The 25,059-nt window shown below is 44.3% G+C and overlaps 1 protein-coding gene across 1 annotated transcript in view; it reads left to right on the top strand.

Moving 5' to 3' along the window:
- The window catches only part of KCNIP4 (potassium voltage-gated channel interacting protein 4), a 209,213-nt gene that overhangs the window by 171,543 nt on the left and 12,611 nt on the right, over positions 1–25,059 (top strand). Inside the window, exon 4 of the mRNA XM_019553043.1 lies at positions 10,459–10,529. Coding sequence (XP_019408588.1) covers positions 10,459–10,529 — 71 coding nt within the window. The remainder of the gene's footprint in view (positions 1–10,458; positions 10,530–25,059) is intronic.

Raw genomic sequence — 25,059 nt, 5'->3', positions numbered from 1 at the left:
GTGGCCACTTAATGCCCATGCCTCTCTCTGTCTCACTAGCATACTGCCTTTTCTTCACCTGCATTACTGTTGACAGCTTGCAGCACCCAGTCACTCTGCAGTGCTCCCTCAGGGCCAGACTGACATCTCAGCCCAGGACCTCTGTTTATAACCTCTGCTTCCCTCTTCCCATGGATTCTAAATTACTAATTAGATAGCTTACAGCTCTTCATCCTACACAACTGAAGCTTCTTTACTTGAGTAAGAATGAGAGATTCCTTGTAGGGCTGTACGAAGCGTAAGTCACTGATTTGATTTAGCAGAGATTCGGCCTGATTCAGCAGCCAAATCTCCGAATCCATATTGAATCAGGAGACACTTTAATCTCTCTGAATTGAATCAGAACCCTCTGAATCGATTCGGAGGGATTCAATGATTCAGACATAGACACAGCTTTAAATGTTTTTTCTACATGCCTCAAGATACTAGGTGGCTCGCAAATGCTGAGATGGTGGGGCAGATGGAGTGTCCCACAGGAGTGCGGTGGGGTCTCCTGTGCGCTTGGCAGCAGACCTGGAAGTGGACAAGAAGCATTTCTGGTCCACTTCCAGATCTGCCATGGAGTACATGGGGGACCCCCGCCCCTCACCCCCAGGGTTGTTGACACTGGATTTTAGGAACCTAGACCTTTGTTCTGGGTGGACACAACCATCAGACTGACCTCAACACCTGCCAGTTGATAAAGGGGAATTTAGTGATACAGAGTAAGACCAAAAAAGCAACAATACAATCAATCAAACAATTTTATATTTACCAATTCAAGGGCTGTCATCAGAGTCAAAGTACATCTGGTCAGGGTATAGGGTCCACTCTGAGGCTCTGTCTCTTAGGTGTCAGCAGTTTGGAGGTGGGATGCTGAGGCCTGCAGCACCGCTCCGGTGGGGCTGCTGGTATGCCCTCTGTTCATGGCAGCCTTGGGGACCATTCTCAGGGAGGAGAAGAAGGAGGAATCTAGGTCGGGGACAGGGAGGAACAAAAAGGAACAGGGAGAGACAGGACAAAGGGAGACACCCTTTGTTACTCTCAAGTCTCTGCTTTTGTATTCTCCTTCCCCCTTGATGACTCCTGATGTCTCTTCATCCATGGCTATCTCTGGTTGGTTGTCTCTCTGTGGTCACACATCCACATAGCTTTCCAGGCCTTCTTCTAATTTGATCTGTTTCCCCAAAACTGGGACTTAGGCCCCCCTGCTCTCTGAGGTCTTGTTGCTAGTGTCACTTATCTTGTGTTATGGGACAGCATGGTACATACTTCCTTTGGTTCCCAGGCTGTTTTCTAGACTATGTGTCCTTGTTGGCCTTGCTGTGTTATACAACCTGTCTGCCTTGAAGGCTGTGATCTTGTGTTATGGGATGCCCCCCACCCCCACCAATTCTCAGCATGTGTCTGTCCATTGGTCTTGTTGTGCTAGACAGCCTATCTGCTCTCAGGGCCATGAGAAGCTGTGTGTGTCTGCCAAGCTCTTTATAAATCCATTTAACCCCTGCTGCTCATCTTGAACCCTTACAATATCTATACCTATAAGCCAGTTCCCCCAAACAAAGGCCTTTAAGTGTCATGTTTAAGCCAACATATTCCCCTCTTTGAAGATTCATCTCCATGCTATACCAGAGCATAATCACTGGCATGGCCTGAAATATTCATGACATCTGTGGGGAGGACCTCCACCTGTCATCTCAGGAAAGTATGATGACATTTGAGGTTATGGGCTCCAGTGGGCTGGACACTTTGAAGAACCCTTAACCATTGCTCAAATGTTGCCAATACCCCTTCTAACTCAGTTTCTTGCCTCAGCATTCCCTAGCCCAGCTACCGAGTTTTAGCCAATTAGGTTTAAATAGGCCTCCCATACTGGGACCGGGGAATGTACAGCCCAAGAGTCCTACTAAATCTTTTATTTAGCATTTTGGATAGCATGTCACTACGTAGTTAGTGTCTTATCTGATTATCAAAATGGCTACTCAGATCAGAAAAATGTTTCATGGTCAGAATCTCTGGGGACCAGACATGTCCTTGGCGACTTTACCCCTCCTTAGGCAATGTTTTCTTGTTGCACCTCCCACCCCAGGGAATTCGACCTTGCCCCTTGGGACTCCCCTATGCCCCTACTCTTCATGGCTCACCCTTGACTCCTGTGTACCCTGGCTAACAGCGGCGATGCTTAAGGGGTGCATGGGGGTGCAAATGCACCCCACTAAGAGCGCTGGTGCACCCCCTCACAGCCAGTGTTCCCAGGCAGGGGGGCAGGTTAGAGCACTGGTACCCCCCTGAGAGCACCAGCCGGGGCATGGAGGCTCACCTAGAAGTGCAAGTTCTCTCCCAGAAGTGTCAGTGGCATGCCTGGAAGTGTGGGGGTACCCTACCCAGTTGGTGTGATTGGCCGTGGGGGACCTCCCCCAGTTGGCGGGATCAGCTGCAGGGGACTCCCCACCCCTGTCAGTAGATCGGCTACCAGGGAATCCCCCTGGTCAATGACTGGCCACTGGGTGGGGGGAAGTGCCCCCCCCCCGGCTAAGAAGGCACCAGTCGCCCATGCTGGCTCGCCTGTGGCTGGCAGCATTGTTCCAGGCAGGGAAGGGAAGGGAAGGGAAGGGAAGGGAAACCTGCCTGTCCTGCTACTGCCACAGCTGCTGAGCCACTACTGCTCTCCAGGCTGAGTCCAGGCCAGAGAGCAGCAACAGTGACAGATGGATTCTTCTTCTCTGCTTGCCCTATCAGGAAAGCACTGGGAGATCTAGGTGAAGCAAAAGCTGCTGGGCATGGGGTTGGTAAGTGGGGATCTAGGCTGCAGGGGGGCAGGTCTAATTTGGGTGTGCCTAATATAGGCCAGTGGGGTGGAGGAAAGGGAAAAGGTAGAGAGACCAGCTCAATCTGGCCGGGGTGGGGAGGAAATGCTTCTTCCACCAAAGTGGTCCCTCTGCACCTTCCACCACCCCTCCCACTCCCTCCAGATTGGGCAGGTGGCACTGTCCACTCCCTCCAACCCCCTGCCAGCCTGGATCAAACCTGCTGCACTGCCCACCCACTCACCAGCCCAAATTGAACTTGCTATGCCATTATGCCTGCCCTCCCCACTAACCACTGCTGGCTCACCATACCCCAGATCCCCACTCACCACCTGCCCTGGCAGCTCCCAGCTTACCTGCAGCTCCCAGCACTGTCCCAGTAGAGCAATCAAGCAAGGAAACCACTGGCATGACTGCTTCCCTGGGCCGGGCTCAGCCTGGACAGCAGTAGCAGCCTGGTTGCGGTAGTGGTGATGGCTGGGCAGGAGGGTTCCCCCTCTCTGCTTTCTCCCCCTGGATAGTGGCAGCAGTGCAAATAAACTGGGGGGACATGGGGCAGGGGGATCCTAAGAGGCCAGAAAGAACCCAGAATGGGAGGGTAGGGGGGATTCTTACCTTTAGGTGTTCCCCCCTCTGTCACTGTGAGGGAAGATAGAATGCCTGGGAATGGTGCTTCCTGGGATGCCGGAGGACTGCTTCCAACTGGTTTTGGGCCTGTGGAGCTGTCACATGTGCCTAAAACCAGTTTCAGATAATTATCCATGGAAGAGGATTATTTCTAAAATGTTCAGAGGGCCCTTAGGATGTTCCTCTGCCCTAATGGGTGGACACTCCTGGTTTAAGGGCACTTAATGCATACTTAAGTTAATGTGTAACAACACCCTAAGCTAGTGCTGTCTTCTGAACCAGAAACACTATAGCCATGTTAGCAGAGTGCTGTCTTGGTTAAATAGTTTTGCCTCCCAGAAGAACTAACCAACATACCCACAGTGCCGCATAATGGCAGCTCTACTCCTACCTGTTTAGCTGGCAGCATGCAGGGAGCTGAACAGTGTCTCAGAATAAAACTGCCTGGTACTGTGCGGATGTTTAGGAAGATCTACTGACTCAGTGCACCTTATTGAATCTGCTTTTGTATCAGATCTGCCGCCCAAGGAGTTGTCACTGCAAGGTTTGTACCCTGGGCAAACCCCTCTCCAGCAAGGGGCAGGGTGGGCCAGTGCCACTGAACAATGGAAGGCAGAAGGAACCTGACACAGGGACCCAAAGTCCCCAGTGCTGCTGTTGGAGCAGTCTGCCTTCCTTGGCTCTTGCTTCTCCTGCTGAAGCAGCAACATGGTGTGCCTGCACCTGGCTGTTGCTCTAAGTCAGTGCCAGGGGCTGGTGATCTGCTTGCTCACCCCTTGTTATGCTGCTGACTCCACAGTCCATCAGTGGGCTGTGGATCATCGGTTCTATCAAACAGGGAAAACACTGTAAAAGGAAAAGGAAGATTTGTTGTGTATTTCAGAAGATGTTTTCACACTATCTTTAATATAATTTGGCACTTGACACCTGTTCTTTTAGGTTACAGATAAAAAGTAGAACCACTGATCCATTTTTTAAATACTCTGTCAGTTATGACCATTATTTACACTAGCTAAACATCAGATGTTCAGGATAATATAAGGGATACTCTTCAGTGCATAATAGCTACAATTTGTATTTGTCCCCAGTAGAAAGTGTGTTTAAGACAATTTAAGAAACATGGTATGAATCTCAAACAAATTTGGACTTTTTATCTATCCCTGCTGCAACTTGTCAAAATGTTAACATATCCTGCTAGTTATGATTTTGAAGTATTGAAGAGAAACCATATTTCATTAAAAAGTCAAGCTCTGTCTGCATTGATTAATATTCAAGATTTAGTAGGAAAGAAGTCACATTAAGTAGCTCTAATTAAAACATTAAAATACCTCCCCTTGTAGCCTTTGTACAGACAAAATTTCAGTCATCTTAATGGATGTTGTACCTGAACAAAGTCTCTAGAACAGGGACATGAAGAATATTTTTAAGTAACCTTAAAGCAACAGAATTTTTTAAAATGAATATACCATGATACAGATGAGAATTAAAAATAGGTATAGATCATGAATGGTCTGAACAGAACAGCAAACAATTAAAATGCTTTTATTTAACGCTTTTCTATTCATTATAAGCACAGTGCCCCACAGTGAATAAATAGGAACACTTAACAAAGCTTCATGGGATGAATACCAGGACAGTGGAAAATATACTAAATAATTAGTGTACATTAATCATAACTCTGTAATAAACTTAATTCACTCCAGACAATTTCCAAAGCATCTTCCAGACCCCTCATTAGTTTACAGATTTTTTTTGTGGATTACAATTTTACCAGTTAGAGTTTGCAAAACTTAAAAATTCTAAAACAGAAAAGGAAATAATGAATTAAAATGGGAGTTTGTCTAGTAGAACTGATGGATGCGTCTCAACAGTATGTCTATTTTTATTCAGGAAAAGGCATTTAACAGACAGTATTCAAATGTTGCAGTTTATTTTTACATCAGTGAATTCATATAATACTAAATTAATGTAATAAGAGTTGAGACTTGATTTACTCAATCATGCTACCATCAGACTTGAACTTGCAGTACATACTTAAGTAAAATTCTAGCCCATGGGATTGCTTGTTTGTTGTTTACATTTTTCTCTTCCAAAAAGAGAGTCTTGCTTGCTTTAGGGATGCTTGATTGAGCTCTACAGGAAAATACTACTGACTCACCTAATGGAAGCTGATTGCTTTGCCTTGATTGAATCTGGTCACTTTTTCAAGGTTATTGTTCTGATGAAACAGCAATGCAAATCACGTACCCAGGAGACAGTGGCGTACTTACCAGGAGTCATCAAAGGACTTCTTGAGCAGTGATGAGGTTGCTCCGTGATGAGACCTTTTGTTGCTCTGTAAATATGCCCCTTATTGGTTTGGAACAGAGTACCAATTCTGATATTACATGGAAGGTATATAGAAAGGATGAGAGAGAGATGGGCAGAGAAATAGAAAAAAATACTATAGAGTAGGGCTGTGTGAAATTTCGCCAGCTGTTTCAAGTTGAAACTGTTTTGACTCATTTTGAGTTCAAAACAGTGAAATCAAATTGAAACAAAAGCTTTGAAACAGGCTTGAAAGAAAACAAGGTTAGTTGAAATGTTTTGAAAGTTTCATTTCCCCAGCCCAATGGTCGCGCTGGGGAAACAAATTCAGCTCAGCCGGGCTGAGTTTGTTTCCCCACCCCGATAGTTGAGTGAAACGTCAAAACAGCCTCACTGTTTCAATGAAGCAAAATGGAACGGCTGTTTCGACTAGAAATGAAATTCGAAACAAAACTGTGTTCCGTCCAAACCTCGAAACTGAAGTCAAAACAGAACAATGCCATTTTGCACAGCCCTGCTATAGAGCAATATTTCTCAGCCAGACTGCTGCAGCACCCTCAGTGACACAAGATCCATTTAAGAGTGCCTTTACATGATGATCCTTTATGTGAGGAGGTAAGTGCTTTCCTGTCCCTGTCTCGTGCCCCGCATCCACTCGAGCTATCCCAGCCGTGCCCACCACTACTCTTCTGGGCACTGCCACCACTGATGCCCTCCTTGGCTCTCCTGCTCTCAGGCCCAGCAAGAGGGGTACCAGTAGTAAATGACTGTTAGCCAGCGTATGAGATCCTGGAGGAGCAGCCTTTGTGGCAGGGGCCTGCATTGCCCCTCCAGGTCCAGACTAGTGGCAGAGGGCATTGTTGGAGAGAGCAGGGCATGGTAGGGGGAAGTCCTGCCCCAGCTGCCCTCACTAGGCACCAGATAGATCGATGGTTCTCAACCTTCTTTAGTGTCAAGGCACCCCTCTAACTTTTTAAAAATTTAAATGAAACTCAGTGATTCTCAACTGGGGCCCTGCTAAAATTAGAAAAGATACGGAAGGGTGTCTTGACACTTAAAAGTTGAGAACCACTGGTATAGGAGGGTCACTATTATGGTATTAATACAGGATCAATATGATGGCACAAATGAAAAAGAAGAACATAGCCTGTAAATTAATTCCATTTGGAAGTTGGAAAATTTCAGCCAGATGCTATGCATTTACCCTACAGCCAAAGCCAAACGCCTACAAAACGTACTTTCTCTGTCATACTTCTGGCCTGGTTGGAGTGGTGCTGTGTGAAGGAGATGGTTATTTCTCAGAACTGGGTAGCTTTTGTGAGTGCTTCCAAGAAGCACCAAAAGCTTTTGGATTGTAACTAAAGTGAACCTTTCATTTAATTTTAAAATTCACCTACTGCACACAATTTCAGCCTTTTTTTCAATTCTTTCTGTCCTGAAGGGATAATTTGTTAGTTAAATTATTAACCTGACTCCAGCACCTAGTCTGAGTCATGAACAAAAATGGTCTTTTTCAGAGGACCTAGAATCAAAACACAGTAGATGTATAATGACAGACAGCTGACATGGGGAGTATAAAAAAGCAACAAAAGGGAGTATTGGTCAATGGTCAGCCTGATGGGCAGTAGCTTGATACAATAGAGGCCTAATTATTGTCAAGTTTCTTGCTTAAATATACAAGGGCCAGTCAGAAATTAAGACTTTCTTTTTTTTTCTTCTCTCAACCAATTATTGTTAAGAAAATAATCAACTTACACAGAAAATGTGTACATCATTACTGAACACACAGCTGTTTTTCAGCATAGTCTTCTTTTTTGTCCATGGTTCTTTTCCACTGATGAATAAAGGCCTGTATCCCAACACTGTCAGTCGGAAAATAATGCCCCCAATATTTTTATAGCGTACCTAAGCAAGCCATGACATGAAGGGTCTTCTTGCTGACATCTTGCCTAAGGGGGCCACAGTAAACTTAGAGGCCTATGTCACTTAAAAGTTGAGAACCACTGGTATAGGAGGGTCACTATTATGATATTAATACAGGATCAATATGATGGCACAAATGAAAAAGAAGAACATAGCCTGTAAATTAAAACATCATGCCAAAACCTGATCCCAAATCATATATCTATGGTGCTGCTTCTGCACAGCAATGTTCATCTACACACCACAGAGGAAATCTTATTTGGATGAACTGTGCTCCCCATTTGTCCAAGAGGATGAAGGAGGGACTATGAAGATAACATTTTGGGGATGACAGCCGAGGCATCAATGGCTAAACAACAAGGACAAGTTTGGCTTACACGCCCTTGCTCACCAGCGGCAAGAGGGCACTGAGGAGGGAATTATGTTGAATAATAGGCATGTGTTCAGCAAAGATATACATATTTTCAGTTGAAGTTTAATATTTTGTTAGTATTTGGCTAAACAAAAACAACAGGAAGCATTACACAGATCCAAGAAAGAGGACCATGTGTCCCATTACAAAAGAAAACAAAAATTGTTACAGTCCATGACAATATGACCATGGGGTAAAATTCCTTCCTGAAACCAAATGTGATTTTCAGGTACACTTTTGAACTGCTCCAGGTTACTTTAAACTCATTTAATCATCTTGTACATCTGTGTTTCAGGTTTAAATCACATTTAAGCAGGGTGGAGTGTTACATGTGCCCATACCTAGAATCTCAGGTGTAGTCTGCGGGGAAAGAGCCAGGGTATCCTACCTTACCTTCAGTCTTGGGTTTGGATCAGCAAAAACTTCTTCTCTGGGGTTGCTTATTCTTAGGTCTCCATTCTAAGACTTAACTCTCTAATTTTCTTTCTTTCCCAAGAACCCTGCCCACCTCATCCCAATCTGGAGTTAATGAACTGAAGGTAACATGCTGAGGACGCAGGGATTTATCAGCCTTAAGCATGATTACCACATTTTCCAAAGCAATAGCCAGGATGTGTTTATGTTTGATTTTGCCTGTGTAACCTTGGACAAGTAGCATAAATAACCCAGTGACTTGGTTTCTCCTCTATAAAATGGGGATAATATCACTTCTTCGTCATAAAAATATTCTGAAGTTAAAACTATCTGAGATTTGTGAAGCGCTCAGCTAATATAATGAGTACTATGGAATAGCTAATGTAAACACATAAAGTATGAATGGGCTCATCAGTTTTGAAGGGAACCAGTGCATGTAAGTAATGCCTCAGGCTATAATTAATTTGTATGGTTTATGCGAGGGAAAGATTCCAGACCATAAGAGTTCATTTTACATAATACACCGACCAACCTAGAAAAATTCCCACAGTAGTTTTCACCTCATCCTTCCCCTCCCTCAACAATTCATAGCCCGCAAATATAATCAACGTATCTCTTTGAGGAATGTGGCTTATGGAAGTGTGCAGAGAGGATGGCTAGTGCTGTGGTAGTAGCTTAGCTAAGCGGGGGTGAGCAGGGTACCATCCTGGGACACAGATTTTGAAGGGCTGCAAAAATGGTAGAGGCCATTGTCCACCCCTCCTCCACAGCTGTCTCCACTGGCCCAGCTGTCACTGCGACCCGAGGCACAGAAATTATTTGTTACACCTCTGTGTTGTAGTAGGCACTAGACTGGGACTCAGGAAAGTCAGGTCACTTGTAGCCTGATTTTTATAAATATTCATCACTTACAACTCCTGGGAGCTGTAGGAATGTGCATGTCTCTGAAAATGAGGTTACAGCTCTCTGTGCCTTAGTTCTATATTTATAAGAAGGTATTTTCCTGTGTCACAAGGGTATTGTAAGGACAAAGTCATTAGTGTTTGTGTTCAGTTACTATAAAAAGCCTTCAAATAAAATATACCCCACTTTTTAGTTTCTGCACTTCCTAATGGGAAGAGGAGCCTATAGAAAGATTTAATGGCTGAACACATTTGCATTTCATTCTACATTTATCCTTTCAAAGTGAGACAATATACCAATATCTGGTATATTCATGGAGCATAAAATAGCTGATTGATAAGTTTATCACTTGTTTGTGAATAAAGTCATATTTTTTTACGTTCTTTCTGATCACAACAGACAACCAGGCCCAGATTTGTAAAGATATCTAGGCACCTAACTTCCATATTAAGTCAATGGGTCTTAGGCACTTAAATGTCTTTCAAAACCTAGCCCATTAGGACCATCTCCTATGCCTGTTTTTATAGAACAAGGTAAGTTCAGTTTCAAATTGCTTGCCTTCAAAATAAAAATGATTAAATAAATGCATTGAGAAAACTGGCATTTCCCCATTGCAACTGAAAGAGAAAACACGTTACTCTTCAGCTCAGGTTGGAAAATTCCTATCAAGCCCTCTTACCTGCCCTGACCAATACAGACTGTTTCAGAAGTATTGTAACATGAGTACTGCAAGCATATGACTAGAAACACAATAAAATTGTACTAGAGTGGCTGATACGTGGAGTTTATAAATGATAAAGAGAGTAAATAAGGAAATTATCCACCAGATTTTTAGGAGTTGAACTCCATCTTTAATAGTGTAACCATTTGCATATACAATTTTATCCCCACAAAAAAGGAAAGTTGATTAAGGTTGAGCTGAACATTTAGTCCAGCCAGAGTCAATAAGTTTTCACTCAAGAAAATTAAATTAAATATGCTGTTGGATATGTAGGTAATTTTAACAGTACACTTACTAAGGAACATTCTTGCTCTTTTAAATTTTAGATTCCACAACTTATGCACATTTTCTGTTTAATGCATTTGACACTGATCACAATGGATCTGTGAGTTTTGAGGTAAGTACTACCATCAGTTTCATCTATATGCCTTTGTTGGCTTGTTGGGCTTTTTAGATACACAGCAGGTTTCAAGGTTTTCCAGGGCATTAGAAATAGTCATTATTATTTTAGAACTCCAGACATTAATTCAAGCTGTGCTGGTGATGTCATTTTTCAAAATAAATACGATCATTTAAGAGGCTACCTAAAATATATGTAAGTTACATGAAAGATGGTGCTTTGTGTGTCCTGTGAGGTAACTAGGACTCTCAACTCCAAATGTCAGCTAAATAAAGATTACTTGCTTGTGCACTTAGTTTCTTTACATTAGGGGAAGATGGCTTCAAGACAAACATAGTGTGAAACACAGGGTTTAAGTTCCTCTCCTTACATGCTGATTTCATAATTTTGCACTTTACCTGCTACAGTTGATGGAATCAAGAACAGTATGGGAAAGACTGAAATTCCCTGATGTACTTGCTGAAGTGCATAAATACATTCACCCTACACTTCACAAAGCTTTGTTAGGTCTATTCACTTTCTGCTGGGAACACGAGGCTTTACCCCAAGATTTCAAAAATGCCCAAATCGTAACAATCTACAAGTGCAAAGGAGACAGACCTGACTACAGCAATTATCATGGCATTTCTCTCCTTTCCATTGCTGGTAACATGCTTGGTAAACTGTTGTTGAAAAGGCTCCAGGTTATTGCAGATGATGTACTCCCCAAATCCCAGTGTGGTTTTCATTCATCACACAGCACTGCTGACATGATATTTACCCTAAACCAGTTACAGGAAAAAACTGCTGAACAAGAAATATCCCAGTACCTTGTATTTCCTGACTCTAGTAAGGCATTCAACTCTGTTGGACTCTCTGCTTTCTAGTGCCTTCTTGCAAATTTTTGCTGCCCAGACAAACTAATTAACCTCATACGTTACTTACATGATAACATGCTGGCCCATGTATCAGTGGGTGCTGACTCATCTGACACCTTTCCTGTAGCCCATGGTGTTAGGGCTGTGGGCTTGCTCCTACATTATTTACTCTGTTCTTGGCTGGAGTGCTAGAAGTCGCCACACTTATTACCATTATTGGTGTCACCCAAGCAACATGATTTGATGGCAGACTTCTAAACATCCACTGATTCAAGGCCAAAAATAAATCCTGACAATGTCCCATCAACTGAATGCTGATGACCCAGTATCTGTCACCCTTTCTGAGAATGACCTGCACCATTTACTGACTTCCTTTGCCCATGCTGTATTCCTTTTTGGCCATAGTAATAATATAAAGAAAACTGTACCAACCACCTTCTGGCAGAAACCTATTACCTTCATTACCACCAGAAATAAAATTGAATGGCAACCAATTAAACAATGTCAAGTCCTTTTGCTACCTAGGTAGCATAGTTACCGATGATACCAGCATTGGCAAAGAACCTTCAGCACACTTAAAGTCAGTTTCTTCAGCTTTCAGTTGCCTACAGTAAAGTCTATGGACAAGATGTGGTGGGGGCGGAGGGGTCAAAGTGTCTACAAAATGCCAAGTTTAGAAAGCTCTTGTGCTCCTTTGTCTCCAATACTAGTTACAGACCTGCCCCCATTTACTGTTGCCATATGAAAAAACTTAATTGCCTGCAACAACATAACCTACACAGCATCATGGGAATTAAATGGTCAGACAAAATCCCAACAACTAGGTACTATGACTAACAGCCATGCCAAGTATGGAAGCCATGCTACCATGGATGCAAATGACCTGGGTCAGCCACGTCATACGTATAGACAACAATTGATCGCCTAAGAGAGTTCTGCACAGTGAATTTGAAAAAGGCAGTTGGAACTTAGGCCATCCTAAACTTTGCTACAAGGACTGCATTAAGCAGCACATACAGTCTACTGGGCTGGATTTAATGTCCTGGGAGGATATGGCCCATGATAAATTAATAGATTCATAGATTGTTAGGGGCTGGAAGAACCTTGTAGATCATCGGGTCCAGTCCCTCTTTGCTAGGCAGGAAAAGACAACTGGGGTCTTTTTAGTCTCCTTTTGAAGATTTCCAGTGACTGCACCACCACTGGAGGGAATTTATTCCACAGTCTGGACACCCTAACTGTGAGGGAGTTTTTCCTGGAATTGAGCCTGAAGTGGCCTTCCAGGAGTTTGTATCCGTTACTCCTGGTCTTCCCCAGGGGTGTCCTGGTGAATAGCTGTTCACTGAGTTCCTGATGCATTTCCCTGATGTAGCAGTAAGCCGCTACCAAGTCCCCTCTCAGCCTCCTTTTATGTAGGCTGAAGAGGCCCAAGTCCCTCAGCCTCTCCTCGTATGGCTTGTCTTGCAAGTCTCTGATCATACGGGTGGCTCTTCTCTGGACACTCTCAAATTTTTCCACATCCTTGTTGAAGTGCGGCACCCAGAACTGGATGCAATACTCTGGCTGTGGTAGGGTTTAGGATAGGTGAGCTCAGCACTCCACTATGAAGGAAACAGAATGAGCAACAGAAGATCATCATGCACCTTGGCCAACAGTAGAAGGGAATGTAGACACCAAGGCTAGGGACATTAAAAAAGCTGAAGCCTGAATTGATTTGATCTTTGCAGGTTAGTCTAATGTGCCTAGATTGGACCGGTTTGCAATGGAACAGACATTCCCTCTGGACTGAAGAAATGCAGGCACATGCCTGCAGTCACTCAGGCCAGGAGCTGGAGGCACTAGAACACACCCTCAGCTGCAGAGCAGTGCTGGGGGGATGTGGCCAGCCTGGACAGTAACCTGGAGTGAAGTGGCTAGGGAGGTGGTATAATTCCCCTCTCTCTGTCCCACAGACCCAAGCTAAGGTCTGCCAGATGCTTCCCCCCTCACTGCTGTAGCAGCAGGGGTGTGGCCAGAGGCCAGCTGAAATACCCCCCTGAGGCAGAGAGGGCAGGGAAGGGGGTTAGTCCCCCCCTTCTGCCCCTGGGGGATAGCAGTGGGGTCTGACCACCCCGACTGCCACAGCACACTCCCTGTGCAGCCACAGAATGAGCCCCCTCCTGCCCCCTCCACCAGATGCCATAGGTAGGAGGTAATAACTCAAGTCCCTGCCACCTCACCTAAGGAAGCCATGCCAGCCAGCATCTGGCCAGGCCCCACCCTGCTGCTGGAATGGTGAGGGGGGAACAACTGTGACAGGGACAGCAGCCTCAGTTATAGTGTCCTGGAGTATGAACCTCTTCCTGGCAGGGGGGGCTGCGCTGCTGACAGAGGTTTCACTGCATGGTGGGGAAAGCTGCCATCGACTGTATGGGGGGAGTGGCCTCAGTAGCACTTGGGGGGTTTGGGTGTCTATGGCCCCCTCCAAGCCCCAGTGCCACCACTCATGCTGTGAAGTCCATGGCATCTCTGACTCCCACTGGGAAGAAGCTCATGCTCCTCAGACACCATGGCAGGGGCTGCTGCCCCCATCAAGGGCCTTGCCCTCTCACTTCTCCAGCAGCAGGGTTTGGGGCCCAGCCAGAGGCCAGCTAGCAGGGACCTTTAAGAAAAGGGGCGGGGAGGGGAGTTATTCTTCCCTCCCTCTGGGGTCTGCTGGAAGGGAAAGGAGGTGGCATATCCTGCTGCTTGCCCTGTGCAGGAAGCAAGCAGTGGCAGCAGTGGTTAGGGTGGGCAGACCCTGCAGCAGGGGGGAGGGTCCCCCAGAGGCAGAGGAAGGAATAACCCTCCTCCCTGGCCACCCTGCCTAAGGGGCCATGTAAACTGGCCTCTGGCCATGTCCCCGCTGCTGTAGCAGTGAGCGGGGAGTGCCTGGTGGACCCTGGCTCAAGTCCCTGCTGGTAGGGATGGGGGAATTAAACTCCCTCCCTGGCCAGTTCATTCCAGGCTAGTGCCAGGGCTGGCCATTCCCCCACTGCTGGAGCAGCCAGCGGAGAAATGCGGGTCATGCTGGTAAGACAGGGAAGGGAGTGGGAGGAATGAACCTCTTTTCTGTTCCTGTCGGGGCCCATGTCTGCCCCCAGCCCCCACCTGTCCCTTCTCTGGCTAGGGAGACAGGGGTGGGGCCAGCCCTGCTCTGCTAGGTAGAGAGCACAACCAAGACAACATGCTGGGATGCTGGGTGAGTCTGGTTTAACTTAAACCAGGGGGTGGTCTGGGACAGACATTGCAGATACTGGTTGAAGCTCAATCAGTTAAGTCAGATACTACATTCAACCAGGTTTATCTCAAACTTGTTTTGGCCATTTTGAAACTGGTTTATGTGCGCTGAACTTATGTTCTGTTACTGGTTTAAACCAGCTTCTGATCACTTAAGCCAGTTTACGTGTAATGTCTATCCATAGCCCAACTTGCCCCGGCACATCCATCTCCTGAACCCTACACGTGGAACCTGATTTCCAGTATCAGTAGTAGTCGTACTCAAATACAAATGAAAATTATTATTATTATTGTTGTTGTTGTTGTTGTTGTTTCTTGTTAGTTTATGTGGCACTGATGTATGTGAACTACTGCTTGTATCTTTGGTGAGGGGAGTTAAAAAGTCTAGAATGCAGGGGTTCTAAATTAATATATTTCCTTTATATTACTTCTGTTATATACAGCTACTATTCTTTTCACAGCTAAATCATAAGTTTAAAAAAAAGCCAAAAGCAGGAATTTGTTCTGCTACTTATCTCTGCTATGTCTGGTTCTCTTCCAGAGGCCTAAAGAAGGGTACTGTGATACCTGAAAGCTTGTCTGTGTCTGTACCAACCATGGAGTTGGTCCAATAAAAGATACCACCCACAAGATTTCTTAACAAAAGAAAAATATGGAATTTCTTACTTGTGCTACTTTGAAAGTAATTTCTATGCGAAAAGGTGCAATTAGGAAAATGTGAAAGTATCTTTACCCTTTATTGTTGGGTGCATATGTATCATCTAAATAATATGGGAGCAGGTGGTTTTGAGAGCAGGTGCCCTGCAACAGTCCTAACTCAACTATGGTAATGGCTGTATTTAAAAGAAAACACTAAAAAGATTTAGTTTGAGCTTTCAGTTTATTTTGAGAAAATGTGGGTATCTGTCCTGCAGCAGTCTCTGTGAAGGTGGAATCAGTTAACAGAAATCAGTGAGATTTTAATCCATACTTTTAGTATGTGGGCTGATGGACTGCATCTGCTTTTTGCTCAAACAGACAAAAGCAAAGCAACCCTGGAAAAGAATTGTCAGAACCCTTTTTTAGCTGCTTTTCTGCTGTGTCTTTGAGAAAAGTCAGAGCAAAAGGAATTTCTTTATCTCTTTCAGGCCATTTTGTTCTTTTTTCATGTCTGAGGCAAAGCCTAAGAAAGGCATTGGATGTCTAGCACTATTTTGCTATGGTTTCCAGGGGATTTAAACATATCTAAGTGAAGCTCATGTACAATAAGGGCTTTGGGGGAAAAGAAAAGACACAAGAAAACAAAAGAATTTCAATTTTGTTCATAACTAGCACAGGCACTTTCATGTTCATTATCAACCTAAACAGAATGACCCAGATTCTTATCTCATTTAGCCTGGGTGTAAAACCCAGACTATTTCTATTGCAACCAATGGAATCTGGCCCAGTGTCCTTTTAAAGTATGGCAATGCAATGCCTACAAACTAATTGCAGAATATGATGTTCATATTCTAGTAATCCTCTAGTCTTTAAAGCAGGGTAAAGATTTAAAAAAAAAATAGGTAGTACCCAACTAAAAAAGCATATACGAACTTTATAAAATGTAGAGACAATCATAGAAGGAATATTGTCCTATTCCTTACTCAGAAATTACAATTTTGCCAACTTTTTTCCATGCCAACCCATCCTGATATTTTCTGGCTATTGTCTAACCAATACAAGACAAAAGGGAAAATTTTCTTTATTACCACCTGTTTCCTTAAGCAGAAAATGTTTTATCAGTAAATCCAGTTTACCATTCATTACTAAACATAAACTCTTTATATTGAGAGGAAGGCTTTCTAATGCAAATACAGTGGTCTGTCTGGATTGGTATAGGAAGAGCCAGAATTAGTACAATTTGCAGGTACAAGTAAAAATCCACTTTCTGATGCATTCTCCTATTCAAAATTAGACTGTATAATTATCCTCTATGACCAGTGCTAGAATTGCGAGGAAGGAAGGAAATGAATGTATGTTCCTTTTTCTTAGCAATTTTTCCTGTCTTTCTCAGTGAGGATATGACAGAGGTTCCCAAACTTTTTCTTATTGCATACCCCCTTCCAGATTTATCAGCTCTCCATGTGGTAACACCCCTTCCAGCATGTGATTTATATTTAACCGCTTAAATGCCAATTATTATTATTATGAAAATTAAATTTCCCATTACACAATTTCTCCTGCATACCGCCGCCGCCACAGAAGCCTGAACAGATGATCACATTAGTTATATGAGTTTTCTCACTGAACACAATAGTAGTTGCATTCTTAAAATTATAAAAATATTTAAATCTCATACTTAAATACTTAAATTATAATAAATCTTTTAATGCGTACCACTGACAGTATGTCTGCCTACCACTGCTGGACCTGTAGCACAGCTGGGGAATTGCTGGCCTAGGGGATAATGCTAGTTATCAAGCTAGCATACTTTGTGCATTTACCTTCAGCAACAGATCCCTTTAAAGCATTTGGTTATACTCTAGAATTAACTTATTGCTTTTCCAAGAATGATTAATTATCTCCAAACAAAGTTGTCAATAATGTTCTGATTGCCTTAGTCCTCAGTAAATCCCTGGGGAGAACTTTGGCATTAATAAATTAAGTAACAAGCATAACAGCATGCTAGCTCAAAACCACAGGAGAGCTTGAAATTAACGTACCTAATCGTATCTTCCTTTGTCTTGTTCGAGACCAAATACAACACTGGTATTTAAGTAATATTACTGATAAAAAGTCATTGTCTACAGGAAGGTAGGATATATTGAATGCAGAACAAGTTCAAAATGTCTGTCTATATTATAGAAACAAGGAATTGGCTTGGGGCCTGTGTGAGATGAGTTTTGGCTTTCATCCACTTCTAAATGGATAACAAACTCTACAGCCACAGCTGGCACCTTGGTAAAGAGTGGGATCCCCTCAGCTGTGGGATCTCAGTGCTTAGATACTGTAGTGATAGGCATTAATGAAATCTCCGAAGAAGCAGAGATTTTATTCTTAACTTAGTAGTAGCTTTGCCAGATCATAGCTGAGTTACATTTGTCTGACTGTATCCATATCCCAAATATTCCATGGAGAACATTCCCTAGAGTTCACAACCTAGCAGCTTTCCAAAACACTGAATTGCATTCATAATTAGTGCATTAGAAATCAAGTGGTAAGAATTTTAACCAGCCTGGGCCACATGATCAAGTTATGTGAGGCAGGATGGGAACAAATGTTTTGGATTTTGTATATTTTGCAACTCATATATTTTGGTTTCACAATTATATCAGAGTCACCTTTGCTATGGACATTTTCTAGAGTACCTAAATCTATATGAATAAATATCATATACAATGTATAGCTGCACTGTCAGGCTACAAAGGCAGAGTTATAAAAATTAAATAATTGAACATTGCTTTTTATGTTTTTATGGAAAAAAGGCCAGTGGCTAAGGGCCAAATCCACAAAGGGGTTTTGGCATCTTATTGCTCCTGGCCCTGACCAAGTTACAATTATGTAGGTTAATTCTGAGCTCTCCTATAGTTTTGAGTGATCATGCTGTTAAGCTTGTTACTTAATGTATTAATGCAGAGATCTGAGAAAATTACTGAGGGATAAAGTAATGAGAAAGTCATCAGCAACTGTGTTAAGATATTATTAGTCATCTTTTGAGATATAAATAAAAATGAATCCTAGAGCATAACCAAATGTTTTAAATAACTTTTTGCAAAATGTGAGGGTTGGCAGGTAGAGCCTTTTATCTCAAGGCTAAGTACACACATTCAAAAGTCAAGTTGGAATCAATATAACCTAAGCAGTTTTGTGCAAGCGGCATAGTTTAGATTGGTAGTGAACAGAACACACATTTGCCCTTTGGTGGTGCTGGGGGGGAAGTTTAGATTGGGTTCTGCCATTTTTAAGCCAGTCTGTGTGTGCCAAACTTCTGTTATGTTATGGGTACAGACTGGTTTCCGATAGTGTATATTGGTAAAAGTGTAATGTCTCTATCTGCCCCAGGTGTTCAGCATTATGCAGGACTCAGACATAATAACACTCGGATTTGCAACACCAAACTTAGGCACTCTTCTGCCCAGTGCAATCCACAGCCTCAGGTTAGGTGTCCAAGTTCCCTTTACAATGCATAAGGGTAGCAGCAACCATCAGACTGAGCATCACCTGAAGCAGGTATTAGGGAGAGGGTCAGGGCTAATCCCAGCCTCTCAAAGGTAATTAGGCTCCTATCTCTCCTCAGGATTTTCAGCCCCAAACTCTTCCCTGGAGTTAGGAACAGAAAAAGATGATCCCCCTCCTGACAAAAAGATGGTTTTGCCCAATAGCTTAGTGTCATGATCTTCAGCTATGGGACGCCAGGGTCCGTGTCCCCCATTTTAAATCAGGCAGATATCTGAAGACAGGTCATCCATGGGAGTCCCCTGCTTGTCTTGTGACAACCAGACTCTCTAGGTCCCTTGAGTTTAGTCTCAAGTCTTTTGAATTATATTTCCTTTCTCTATATAATTTGATTTCTGAGTTGTTAAAGCCATCTGTCTGAAATTTAAACAGGTATAGTGCAAAAAACCCCATATGGCAGCCTTCTTACAGAACACATCACAAACTTCCTGTTAGTATTAGTCTGTATTAACACTATAAATATAGAGTTATACCTTGAGGAATACCATAGAATATTCAAACAAAAAGCAATTTATTTTCAAAATAATGCTTAGTATTCATTGCTGTTATAGATGAAAATTAGAGAGAAGTTAGCTTAGTTTTGAAATTTGTTGAATATATCTTGAGTGATGCTGAGTGTGTTCAACTCCCATTAGGAAGGCAGTCAAACCTTGAAGGTAGAACTTTCTGGCACTGAATGATGAATCAAATGGGAATATATTTTCCTGTATCTTTCCAAATATTTGATTAATTCTGTCACTTCTCCTGATTGGACATGGTCCATGAGGAAATGGCAATGGATTAAAATCAGCAGCAGTGGATTAAACACCAAAAGAAAAAGATAAAAAATGATAGTGACAAATTAAATTAAAATTAGGAATTGTGAAATATAGTAGGCAACCATCAATCCTCTGGATCATGGTGTACATGTAAGAGGTCTAGTCACCAAAACCTTCAATGTATACATCTAGGCAAGAGTATGGAAGAGTGGAGGCTGTCCAAACCCTACCATCCCCACTGTAGACCACTGAGACATAATCCAAAGGTCAGACCAAGTCTAGACATTCAATGCCTTAATGGCTGTAGTTTCCAGCAGCAAACAACAGATAAAGAACTGCTGCTGACAGTCTAATGCCTCAGCGAGGGCGCATTTCTGTCAGGGTGATGTCCCTTAGCCTTTCTCTAACCAAAGAGTACCCACAAGGCACTATGGGCTAGGGTTTTGAGGTACCCTATACTCACCTTACTTTGGAGGCTGCAACATTGTGGTATTTTATAGGAGTGTCACAGGGCACTAAGGTGCCTGCTCCTCTGAGAGCAGAGATTAACGGGGGAGGGAACAGAAAGGGCCAGATAAGAGCCCAGATGCAAGTTGCCATGACAACTGGCTAATGAGGGAATTGGCTGCACCTGCACCTGGTTAGCTGGCTGGAAGAGGCAAGGCGCTAGACCCATATAAACCCTAAGGCTGGGACCAGGCTGCTTAGTTCCCTACCAGCAGCCAAAAGGGAAGGAGCCTTCAGGAAGGAAGGAAGGAAGGGCCCAGAGATGCTACAGCCATTGGATACACTACTCTTAAGGCTAATAGGGCACCAGAAGCCCATAAGGTACCCTCGTCTACTGGGCACCTAGTAATAGAAAAGAAGATTTACCCTTTTAAAGGGGCAAAGCAAGCCTTGAACTCTGTGTTATGTTATAGCCCAGGGGCTCATGTTTGATTGCTGTTGTTTGCTGTCCGATAATACTGGTGGTTTAGGTGAGGCTATTTGGGGAAGGAGAAGGCCTCATTGGGGGCTCACTACAGTGTGGAGAGCCCAGGCACCAGTGAGGCGCAGAGACAAGGGCTGCGGAGAGCCCAGGCGCCAGTGAGGCACAGAGACGAGGGGGACAAATCACGGTAAGGCCTAGGCTAGACAATACTGGTGCCATCTGCAAGGCTTGGGGCGTGGTAAAGGGACAGTTGGAGCCATGTATATAGCCCATAAGGCTGAGAGACTCAGGAACCATCCACCGTAATGTGGGATGCCAAGGGGTCTATGAACCACATGGTTCCGTAAGATCTAGCCAGACCGTGTCTAAACCCAAAGATCAAGAGCAGCCTCTGTATATCAATTATACTGACAAGACATGGGTGAGATGGAGGGTGACTGTAGGGCAAGACTGGCATGGTTAAGGAGCCTAGGGGTAACACAGCCACCCCTAGGGACCCTACCCTACTACACCTTGGTGTGTTGACTGGGAACCTTGGCCATGCATGAAGGAACCCATGTCCCTGAAAGGGAGAACAAACCTGTGGGCAAGAGTACAGCAGAGAAGAGGCATTTATAAAAAGGCAGTGGGGCCACAGCTTGGAAGGTTGGGCTGAAGAGGGAATTCCCACTGCCAGTAATTTTACAGGGTAAGACTGAGGCCCAAACCAGAAAAGTAAGGCTGGGTTAATTATGACTCGGGCAGGGAATATAGAAGGTCGGAAATAGGCCATTGAGGGTGGATGAGTTGGAGGTCCTGGCAATTGAGGGTGGATGAGTTGGAGGAAAAAATGGCCTGGTTAGCATGGGAGTTGGAAGTGTCAAAGGCTCAGAAAGAACAAGCAGAGGCAAAGGCCTTTGCGTTAGAGCTGTGGGTACAGTCTAGCAAAAAGGAGGGAGGATCTAAAGAAATTGGGCACTTAATAGCTGTGGAAGTGGAGAAGACTTGGGCACTTGAACAGCTCATCACTCAGGAGGCCCAGAAGAGCCGAGAGAAGGAAGAAAAGATGCAAGAGGAGATGACAGTGTGGGGGCCAGGTTCTCCAGCCCAAAGCAGGCAGAATAACAGAAGGAGGTGCTAAAGAAATTAGAAGTAGTGAGACACCTTATAGGAGTCCTCCAAGAAGAAATCCGTAGCCAGGAGGACCGGATACAGGAGTTGCAGGAGGAACTAGAGACCTGGCAACAGCAGAAGATCTCGCACAAGAACTGCAAGACAAGCTGGTCAAGAGCCATACAAAGGCAAAAGAAACGGACAAGGGGATCATGCAAGAGATGGAAAAGATCAAAGTTTGCATGGAAAATTATGAAATGCTGCACAATTGAAAGCTGTCCCTGGAAAAGCAGCTAGAGGCCAGGGAGAGACAGAACGGTGGGGTTATGGACCCAGTTACAGAGTGTGGAGGTGGAAAAAGACCAACTTGGGGAACAGATACAGTTCCTTAAAACCCTCCTAGAAGACACCTCGGCTAAAGAGGCAGTGATGAACATGGAGAGGGAGCAGTTACAGCTTCAAGTGCAAACCTTAAGGCAACAAATTCAGGCATTGGAGGTAGAAAATACAATGCTACGGGTGGCAAATGATCCAATGGCTACAAAAGCCCAAGATTCAGGGGAGATAGAGGTGCCCGATGCAATAAGTATGGCCACACTTGCAGAAATAGGACAGAAACCTCAAACATTAAAGACCCTGGAAACAATCTGAGAAAGGTTGGAGACACTGGGAGCCCAACTAGCAGAATACATGGCTGTGGTACACCTAGAGCAATACCATGAGCTGGAAGTATTAAGAGGGTCCTTGAAGGAAGTGGAGGCACAGCTAGAGACCACACGGCTAGGGGCCCTGAAGCCTCCAGGACAAGTGAGGTCCCCTGGATACCTAGGCCTGGAGAATCCAAGAGAGAAGGCTGAACCAGGGCATCCAGAGAGAAGTGCCATGGAGAAGGGATCCGTAGGGGCAAATGCTATGACCCTACAAGAAGAGGTCCTGCCAACCCTCCTAGAATGCTGGAATAGGAGATGGGACCAATGGTTAAGTCATCATGCAGATGAGATGAATTGCCTAAGACTTCAGCTGGGGGAACTCTGTAAACCGCGAGCCAAGGGAGGAATCGCACTACCCAGTCAGGGGCAGCCAGTTGAAGGAAACGTGATACATGTAGGGACAGCAGGGAAGGGTGAGCAAACTAGCCCAAGGAGTGAGACCTGCCGGGTTGCACACGGGTGACTCAAGGCATAAGGCAACATGAGTTGGAGACAAGCCCCAGGAAAAAAGAGGTCAGTAGAACCCAGAAAAGAAAGTCGGATCAAGGAGCCAGAGATAAGGAGGAGGGAATGATTACCCAAAGGGGGACAAAGGCCTGGGAAGAGACCTCAGATTTACATAGATAATATCCAGGGTCAGGTGGTGAACTTTGAGAACTCGTGGGAGCAAAAGTCGGGGGTGTTGTTTTACGTAAAAATTTATAAGGGACGCCACCCTGCTACAAGGAGCTAGGCTGCCACAAGTAGCCCCATCACATTGTAACCAGGTCCTCCACTTGGAAGCAGTTTACAGTTATACCCAGGATATTATCTAATATAATAAAGTACTTTGTCTGTCTGTCCATAACACTCTTGAAGCACTCTGATTGGTTACTGAAACAACCAGAGTGCTCCAAGAGCATTATGGACAGGAGGTAGTCGGCATGGTGAAGCACTGCCTCCAGGGAGCAGGGCCGGGGGCCGGGGGTAGGGAGAGGTCAGCAGCACTGGTGGAGTTCTGCCATGATGGCAAGAATGGAGAACACAGAGCAGGGGGGTGAAGCTAACGCTGCTGCCCCCCTCCCCTGACCCTGCTCCTTGGAGGCAGCGGTGCCACGGGGGGGCGGGGGGGTGGAGGGAGATGGAGGGCTCAGCATAGCAAGCTTTCCTTTCCCCGTCCTGCCACTCCTGGGAGGCAATGGTGGTGGTGTGTGTGTCTGGGGGGGGTAGAGTTAGAGTTAGCAAGCTTCACTCCCCCCGTTCCCAACCTCCTCCCATCATTCTTGATGGGAAATTTTGCTAGTAATTAAATAAAACTATTAAAGAACTCTGAAGAAAATTTCAGTGGAGAAAAAGAAACGGAGCAGCATGTTAGGCAATGTCACTAGCTAGGAAGACTATAGCAGGCAGCTATGGGACCAGAAAAAGAATGATTACTGAACTGAACTGAATTGAACTGAACTGAAAGCCAAAAGTCCGCAAATCAGTCTGGAGGAAAGGGGTCTAGAGGCTGGCTCCAGGAAGTCTGAATTCAAGGGACCTAAAGAGTCCATCTGTCCCAATACAACCAGGGCATTCCCATTCAAATTTCTGCTCTGCCTGATTCGAAATGTGGAAATGGACCCTGGTCTCCCCACAGCTGAATACCATGCCACTAAGCTGTTGGACAAAAAAGTCCTTTTGTGAGAAGGGGGCTCACCTTTTTATGTCCCTCCAGGAGAAGCCAGGAAGCCAACAAGTGGTACCCAGAGAACAGGAAAGTAAGATTCAACAAGCTGAACCCAGGAAAGAACCATTCAGGACTAGACCAGCGAAACAGTTGCCCTACTAGGCAGCTTACTAGGCATTGAAAGAGTTGATGCTTGTAAGCAGTTAGGTGCACCCACTCAGACAACTGGGGCCAACTGGAAGTAGATAGGCCACTGACAGACACGCCCATTCAAGTAACCAGAACCAGCAGGAGGCAATTTAACTTGCTGTCCTAACTCCCGGCACAGGCCATCTTTGCCCTTGACCAAACCAAACCAAACCAAACAAAAAAACATTTCCCTATGTAGGCTTTTTTGAGTACATATATTAACCTTACTAGTGCTGGTATAAAATGATTTAGGTCTGAGAGCTAATTGGCTTTTTACTACCATAAGACTTCCTGTGTTTTCTTGCTACTGTGGCAAAGATTCATATTCAAATATGAGATCTGTTGCACTAAATTATAACTGTGGGTAGGAGGAGATTGACTGAACTGTGAAACCAGTCCAGTCACAACTCAAAAGCTTTATTAGGATATGCAATAGCAAAGATGTATTCTGATAGATAAGGACAATGCTTATGCAGCCTTGGATTCAGGGAAGAAACAGGACTGCTAGCCAGGCTTCTTTTTTCCCCTGGGGACTTGAGTTGGTTTGCTAAGCCCCAGAGAAGTCCAAAAATAAAGGTCCAAATTTCCCTCTAGCCTGTGTCCTGTATTTATAGTTGGCTGTTTCTAATATTCTAATGAATGATCTCTGATTGGTTTCATTTAAATGTATTTGTCTCACTGAAACATTTAGAAACCATTTATATTAAATTTCTTGTGGATCCTGGAAGGTGTCAATTAATGGGGATTTATATCCCTGTGAAAGCAAAAAGGAGGGTTGCTTATGTCCTTCCCCTTCCCATTGTGGAATGCTGTTTGACACTGGTTTGTTACTTCTGCACCTTAGTTTATCTGACAAGTTGCTTTCGTTTTTACCGCTTACCTAAGCATTC

This window comes from Crocodylus porosus, unplaced genomic scaffold, assembly GCF_001723895.1.
Source record: "Crocodylus porosus isolate Cpor-Errol unplaced genomic scaffold, CroPor_comp1, whole genome shotgun sequence".
NCBI classification, from domain to species: domain Eukaryota; kingdom Metazoa; phylum Chordata; order Crocodylia; family Crocodylidae; genus Crocodylus; species Crocodylus porosus.
The sequence above is the reverse complement of the archived record's forward strand: the minus strand, read 5'-3'. Positions and strand labels throughout refer to the sequence as shown.